Source organism: Falco rusticolus, chromosome 1 (genome assembly GCF_015220075.1).
Source record: "Falco rusticolus isolate bFalRus1 chromosome 1, bFalRus1.pri, whole genome shotgun sequence".
In the NCBI taxonomy this organism is placed as follows: domain Eukaryota; kingdom Metazoa; phylum Chordata; class Aves; order Falconiformes; family Falconidae; genus Falco; species Falco rusticolus.
The window spans coordinates 87,519,300-87,526,965 of record NC_051187.1 but is presented as its reverse complement, the minus strand read 5'-3'; the positions used below and the strand labels follow the sequence as shown (position 1 = coordinate 87,526,965).

Sequence of the window (7,666 nt, the reverse complement as noted above, 5' to 3'; positions counted from 1 at the left end):
TCTATCTGGGGGTGACACGTGGGGACAGCACCCAAACCAGACGAACAGTTAAATTTCCACAGCATAGTCACCTCATAGCTTGTGTGAGCTCTGTATCCCACATCCCAGGGGTCCAAAACCCCCCCAGCATAGCTGGGCAGATACACACAGACAAGTTCCCCTCTGGTCCTGGGGCACGGATGCTGCGGGTGCACTTGTGAGGCCTGGAGAGAAGGTGTGGGTGTTGGTATGGGTTGGGTGTCAGGGGGGTTTGGTTGTCGGGGGGGGGGGGGCAGGCAGGGTGGGGAGCATGTGGGTGTCTGTGGGGCAAGGTGAGGGTGTCAGCAAGGTTGTGGGGGGAAGGTGTAGGTGGGCGTGAGGAAGGGAGGAGGTGTCCACAGCGGGCACATGGGTGTTTGTCTGGAGTGGGTGTTGTTGTGGGTGTCTGTGGAGTAGGAGAAGGTGTGGGAGGAGTGAGGAAGGAGTGGGTGCCAGTGCGGGGGTCTGTGGGGAAGGAACTGGTGTCAGTGGGGGTGTCTGTGGGGAAGGAGTGGGCATTAGTGTGAGGGTCTGTGGGGAAGGCGTGCAGGTGCCCTGCAGGGGCAAGAAAACAGGCGTCCAGGTGTGTGTCAGTGGAGGTGTCAGCAGGGAAGGAGGGGTGTCCATGGGGGTATTGGCAGGGAAGGAGGGGTGTCCATGGGGCGTGTTGGCATGGGGGGGTCAGTGGGGAACGAGGGGTGTCCTTGGAGAAGGACAGATGTCTGTGGGGTGTTGGCGTGGAAGGAGGGGTGTCTGTAGGGGTGTCAGTGTGCAGGGAGGGGTGTTCATGGGGGTACAGGTGGGGAAGGGGGTTGTGTCTGTGGGGAGGGAGCGGTGCCCATGCGGGTATTGGTGTGGAAGGAGGGGTATCGGTATCGGTGTGGAAGGAAGGGTGTCCATGGGGGTATTGATATGGGAAGTGGGGTGTCTGTGGGGATGTTGGTGGGGAAGGAGCAGTGTCCATGGGGGTATTGGTGTGGAAGGAGGGATGTATGTTGGGGTGTCAGTGAGGAAAGAGGGGTGTCCATGGGGGTATCGGTGTGAAAGGAGGGATGTCTGTGGGAGTGTCAGGAAAGAGAGGTGTCGGCTGGGAAGGAGGGGTGCCCGTGGGGATGCCGCTGCAGGCCAGAGGGGTGAGGGCAGCCCCCCCGCCGCCACTTTGCATAGGAGCGCGGCTCATCCCAGCCCACCGCTCCCTCCATATAAGCCGGCGGGGCCGGCGGCAAACCCAGCGGCCCGGCCATGCTGCGCAGCCCGCCGCGACCCCGGCCCGGCCCGGCGCCCCCCAAGACCCCCTTCCACATCGAAGCGCTCCTCGCCCGGGAGCCGCCGCGCCGCAGCCCCCCCGCCCCGGCGCCCCCGCGCTGGCCCGCCCCGGGCCCGGGCCCGCTGCCCGGCGGCTGGGGCTGGCGCTGGGGCTGTGCCGCGGCTGGCCGGGGCGGTGCAGGTGAGCGGCGTGTTCCCGTGTCACGGGGGGCGCGTGGGAGCGGGGGTGCTGCGGGCGGAGCGGGCGGGCGGGGGGCTCGGCACGCACTTCCAGCCGGCCGCTGGGCTGGCTTCAGCCGCGCTGCAAAATAAGGGGCTTTGGGTCATCAGAAGGTCCTTGGGTTTTTTGACTCCTCCGCTCCCTGGCTGTCGTTTCGTTCCTGCAACCTCTCGACCAGCCCCAAGGTGAAGAGTTGACGTGGGGCTGTGGGAAATGAAGGAGGGAGAGGGAAAAATTTCCAATTAATTTTTTTCCCCCTCTGTAATGATCGATAATTAATATTAGCCACTTAGCCCCAGCCAGCCTTAAATACTGGGTGAGGTGAGACCCAGATGACACGATTTACATCCTTCAGGCTTGCCTTCAGTGGCAGGTCTCAGATCGGGGACAGTCCCCCATGTCTGGCATGAGCCCCCCACCTGCATTTCAAGGGTGTCTTTGCACACACGGGCATTTATTTCTCTTTTTCTGTAACAGAAAAGCACCACAATACCTGCGCTTTCATCGTGCCTGCAGCTACCAGCTTTCCCAAAAGCTTCCCAAAGCCTCATCCCTGAAAGTAATTTCCCCACCGTGCCAGCACCTCTCTGCTGCTGTGTGGGGTCCCCTCTCCTTCCCCTCCCAAAGCTGCCCTTGGCCGTCTGTATTTTTGCTCTCCCAGCAACTTTTCACTCTCAGAAATGAAACTGCTGGGTGTTCCGTAGCATCTGGCCCCCCAAAACTGTTCATATTTTTAGTGGAAAAGCACCTGAGGAAGAAGGTTTTTGCTGTTGATCTGTGGGTAAAATTTAGATGGTGGTGACAGATGGTAGTGGCTAATCCATCAGGCTCCCTGTATTTTCACTAAAGGGTACTGTAACTCTGGATAAGCAAGACGACTAATTTGTTTTAATGAAGTACCTCTAGTCAGAATATTTTTCTTGAAATTAAGTATCTCTTTAGCATTCAGAGCCTGATCTCGTCGTTGCCCAGGAAAAACCTGCAGCCAAGCACCTATGTGCTTGTATGAGGAACTCTTGATTTGGTCCTGATAGCTGCACTATTCAGATACCAAAAGTATTTGCTACTCTTGATCTTTTTTTATAACTATTTAATAGAGTTTCTTTTTTACAAGACAGCATTTGCATACTTGTGTCAATCTATGTATTATATCAAGTATACAGGTATGAAAATACAGTTTAAAACTACTTGCAAAGCTATTTGCACAAAGGATTTCATGTTTGAAATCACACTTGCTATTATCCCAGTATTAAAATAGAAAAAAAATGTGACAGGTGAAATTATTTTGATGATGAAAATAGTTTTAAGTGCAATTACAGCTGTTAAGCTGTTGGGTCTCCAGCCTACAAATCCTTAAACACCCACAGAATTTACACCCAATTAATGCAACTAAGTAGGTCAAGGCACCCATTTGTGCCTGCAGAACATGACAACAATCAGTTATTAAAGGAGAGATAAGTAGCAGGTGTGAATCGGTGTCATTATGCACAGTATTTCCATAAAGGTTAAAGAAATTTGGTTTGCCAGGATAAAGATACATTGCACCAGTCCAGCGTGCCTGGTGGCTGCTGTTGGTGGACCCCGGGTCCTCTGTGAGTTGTTGAATTCCAACCTCTGCTCAAGCGGGGCTGATCTCAAAGCCAGATCGCATTGCCCAGGGGCTGAGATTTCACAACAGCGCTGGTGGGGAGCATTAATGGCCTGTTCCCGCAAATGTACACCCAGAAAAGTCCCGTGTGGGTTGTCTTCAAATTAAGCATGTGCTTGGGTGTTGGCAGGACAGAAGCTGTGGTACCATCTGACAGATTTTGTTATCAGTGCTGGCCTCCTCTGGTTCCCAATACCTGCAGGACTGTATTTGGAGGTGTTCTCATGGCACCCAGTGGTCTCGCCTGTGCAGGCAGGTCCCACTGTCCCTTTCTGGGATTCAGAACAGGAGCAGAGTCCCCAGTCCAGCAGCTTTTGGCATTGAGCAGGAGGGGCTCGACTGTCCCTCTCCAGTGCTCCACGGTCAGACCTGCAAAGTTCATGCTAATGTTCCTGTGCATGCCGTGACTCCAGAACCAGCACCTTGGGTGCAGGATTTTTTATTTTCCTTGACAGCTGCAGCTGTCTTTGCTCAGACTGTGGTCTCTGCACCCTGCAGTGCTCCTGGCAGTGAGGTGTGGCTCATGTGAAGGTTCTTCAGCAGGACAACTGGCTGGCACGAGCCCTGTGGCTCCTGGGAGATGGTCAGGGGTAGCAGTCACATGCTCCTTTTGTACATGGGAGATGCATGTGAATCACAAGTCTGTGCCTGCAGGAGGAGGGCTTTAGAAAGGAGAGACAGCACTGCTCCTAGGCTGGCGCCAGCTGGTTCTGTGACAGAGCTGGTGTTGTATTGTATGTTAATTAGGTAATTATGGTTATCGTCAGGCCACAACTAGATAGGAGACTGAGACCAAATCTATTTGTTAGCCCTGCTAATGCTTAGGAACTTAATGAGTTGTTCAGTCTACTCAGACCAGACTAAGGTCCAGGATGAGGACCTGCATGAGGGCTGGTGACTCTTGGCTTCAGCAGGCCAGCCTGCCAGCTTCAGTATCTTCTTCTGGATGCTGGCTGACCATGGGTGCCAAGGGAAGGGTAAAAGCAGGGGCCAGCACAGGGTAAACTTGCCCAACCTTTAGACATTTGTGATTAGGGGCTTCTTGAGACAGAGATGGGATTTTTGTGTTCAGCAGTTCGTGATGGACTTTATTATTCTGTTACGAAGATCCTGTAAAAATGGAGGTCAAACCCTGCTCACCTCATTGAGCGCTGACTTCCTTGGGTCTGGCTGCATGTCCAGGACTGTCCTAGGTTGTACCTGTGGGCAAAATCATAGAATAGGTCGGAAGGGACTTCAAAAGATCATCTGATCCAACCTTTCAGGGGAAAGGAAGCCTAGATGAGATGATCTAGGTAGGGATATCTCTGCTTTTCTCTTTGGTGCTACTTTCTCCCAGCTGCTTTTAGTGCGGTGTGTTGTAGAGCAGCTGTGTTTGGATTTCAGCTACAGCTTGGCACTTCAGTGGGGCTGGAGGAATGGCCTCAAGCACGCAGACCTCTTCAACTGCTGCTTCTTTCTTGCAGGTCTGGAGTTATCTCACTGTGTAGGGGCCAACTCGTTGGGTCCTGCTGTGCCTTGGAGGTCTGGGGGGCCCTGCAAGATGAAGAGAGTCCGCACTGTCTTCAAACCAGAGCAGCTGGAGCGGCTGGAGCAAGAGTTCCTCAAACAGCAGTACATGGTGGGCACGGAGCGAGTAGACCTGGCTGCAACTCTGCATCTCACAGAGACTCAGGTAAGAAACAGGGGAGCTGGGGATGGCAGCATAGATCCTGGGTCTGGGTGTGGTCTGTGGCAATTTCCTTGCTGTGAATTGTGGTGGGAGGAGGACATGATGCAGAATGACCCATGGTACTCCCTGCTGCAAGGTGACATTGAAGCCATGTGCCTGGAGGAATGCAAGACAGGTGTAGATGGTTTATGATTAAGAACATCCTCTTAATCCATGAAGTGGAACAAAAAGCATTCAGGAGCGCAAACCTGCTTGCTTTAGAGTTCAAGCTGGGTTGGACTAACATATCTACATTGTTATGATCCTCTGGAGACAGTTTATGCTTTGTGTCCTTCTATGACACTGGATCTAAGTTTTTTTTTTCTGCTCTTCCCAGTAAGTTTCTGCTTCTCCTACTGCAAACTGCTTATTTATTGTGGAAAGGAGTAGCCACGTGACCCTCTGTGGTGGGATCCAAATTCAGCTGGGGAAAAGGGAAAGCAGAGCAAGGGCGGTTCTGGGGGGGACAGGGTGGGTATGAACAGTGCTGGGGGCAGGGGCAGGTGGGTGTCTGATCGTGCACTCTAACAGCCATAGTCCTGGGGATGGGTTCAGTGGCTCCGAAGAGCTTGGGGAGGTGCTTCTTCCACTCCCCCCTAGCCAGGGCTGCCTCTATGCAGCTGCGTGTCCTCCCTCCCCTGGTCCTTTCTCCCAGCACCAGTGTGCCCTCCATAGCATCACCTCCTCCTGCTCGCATGCACTGTGCCCTGAGACAGGAAAGGGCATGTCCCCCTCTTCAAGGAGCTCTGCTTTTTGGGGACATCTACCTTGGAAGCACGTGGCAATGGCCCCCATTGGAAAGGGGCTCCTGGAGACCTTGGGTGAAACTGTTGTGCCGTTTTCCTGCTAGGTAAAAGTCTGGTTCCAGAACCGGAGGATCAAATGGAGGAAGCAGAGCATGGAGCAGAAGGCAGCAAAGCTGTCACAGTTTGGGGTGATACAGCCTGCCACTGCGGACTCAACAGACATCAAGGATCATGAGGAAGACACTGTGGATGTTGAGCTTTGAACAGCTGATGAGATTCAGCTGCCACTGTTGTTTTCTGAGCTGTGTCTGCTTGATGGAGATACTGGGGATGCAGGCACATCTGTCTTCTTTAGTCCAAGTGAGACATTATGTCTTGATCTGAGAGCTGGAGCTAGAGAACTAAACTGCAGCTGGCTGGGAGGAACCCCCTGAATATTGTTTGGCTGCTTTTTGGTAGCCATGTGCCATAATTTTGGGGGTTCATTACCAGGCTGGTTGTACTTTGATGGTGCCATAGCTCTGGCAAGACATGTGATCTCCTGTTTGCTCTTGAAGCACCAGGACACACAAACAGTTTCCAGCAGGGAGGCTGGGGTGACAATCAGGTGGTGTCTCGGATGGCTGTGAACATAAGGGCATTTGAACACGGGGTCACTTGCATTGCATGTGGCTGTGTGCTCCTAGGAGGGAGACCTGTGCTGGGAGGAGGAGAATCAGCCCTGATTGGTTTTCCTTGGTGATTTGACTCACACGTTTGATGCTTAGATTACAACAACAACAAAGAAAATTGGAAAGCCCTTTGCTCCCACCCACAGACTATCATTACTCTTGCAATAAGATGAACAGAGTCTGATCATGCCCCTGGAATAGAAGTGCCTCCTTTTGTTGTGTGCCTTGGTGTATTTGTGCCTTTATTTTGGCTTCCCAACCCTGGAGGGCAGAACCTGGTGGGTCTCTCTGTCTTCTGGCATTGCCTTACTTCACCAAGGCATTGTGTATGCTGCTGCAGCAGGGACTAAGGCACTGGGGCTGGCTGAGCTGCAGGGATTTGAGCTGTTATAAAAAGATTTTCCAACACCTCTGGTGCTTCAGACGACCCCCTGCCCCTCGTCCAGATGTGCTGATTCTGGCCCAGACGGCAGTGGCCCTGTTCTCTCCTCATTATACATCCAGGTGCCATGGGAAATGCACCTGGAGTGCTCAGCGAGCACGTCTGTAACCGCCTGCTGCAGTTAGCAGTTGTATTTCTGGTGGGTGGGAGGGCTTTGAGGGGTCAAGACTAAGTACTTGACTCTCTCCGTCTGTGTGTTAGCAGCTAAGTGCTCTTAGGCCAGGCTGTCGGCGCTCAGGCTGTCACCTTGCTCAGCCCAGGGTACCAGGTATGACATCCTGTCAGCCCAGGATAATTTATTCTGTAGCTTTCTGACCAAGAACACTGTATATCACTTTACTCTTATATTGTTATTTATAGAAATAACTTTTTTTTCTTTAATAACCGTCACTTATTTATTTGCTTTGCTTCTTAATAAAAATTAGTATTTTAGAAAGAGAGAGGGGTCTGGATGAGTTGAGGTGGGATTGGGCAGCTCCTTGGTTTCTGAGCAGGCAGCAGTGCCTCAGTGGCTTCTTGCCCCACAGTTGCCAGGGATGGGTTACCCATCCTTTTAGCTGTGTACAGTTTTATCTGTGTTTCTGAGGAAATGGAGTAAAAAAAAAAACAAACCTGCCAGAAAAGAAAATCATCTTTTCCTCATCCTAATAAGACCCCTGTTATCAGAAAGTAACATCTTTCCAAAAGAAGTCACAGTTCTTTACACAGTCCTCGACAGGCCAATACAAATATGAAAGCAGGGGTTTTTTTCCCTCATGCTTGTGTTTTTGCTGGTAAAACTGTGCACTGGTCTCAAGCTTGAACATTTGGAATGGAGCAAGAACAGCTTTTCAGCAGATCAGCTAAAAACCTGCAAGTGTCATAAAAACAGGAGGAAAACACATTTCCAACTATTCTCTTTATAATTTTCAGTTGAAATTATTAATAAAAAAACCAAAAACCCC

The 7,666-nt window shown here is 51.8% G+C and overlaps 1 protein-coding gene across 1 annotated transcript; it reads left to right on the top strand.

The window, feature by feature from the left end:
* The first annotated feature begins 1,260 nt into the window (after nt 1-1,260).
* On the top strand, nt 1,261-5,872 carry LOC119151654 (homeobox protein not2-like). The gene is made up of 3 exons (XM_037395852.1): nt 1,261-1,459; nt 4,619-4,827; nt 5,714-5,872. The coding sequence occupies exons 1-3, from the start codon at nt 1,261-1,263 to the stop codon at nt 5,870-5,872; spliced, it is 567 nt and encodes a 188-aa protein (XP_037251749.1).
* The last annotated feature ends 1,794 nt before the right edge of the window (nt 5,873-7,666 follow it).

Excerpts from the sequence above, each read along its gene's own strand:
- LOC119151654 (XM_037395852.1), top strand. The coding sequence starts at position 1,261 with ATGCTGCGCAGCCCGCCGCGACCCCGGCCCGGCCCGGCGCCCCCCAAG. Across the intron at positions 1,460-4,618 it reads TGCCGCGGCTGGCCGGGGCG|GTCTGGAGTTATCTCACTGT; the intron begins GTGCAGGTGAGC and ends TCTTTCTTGCAG. Across the intron at positions 4,828-5,713 it reads TGCATCTCACAGAGACTCAG|GTAAAAGTCTGGTTCCAGAA; the intron begins GTAAGAAACAGG and ends TTTTCCTGCTAG.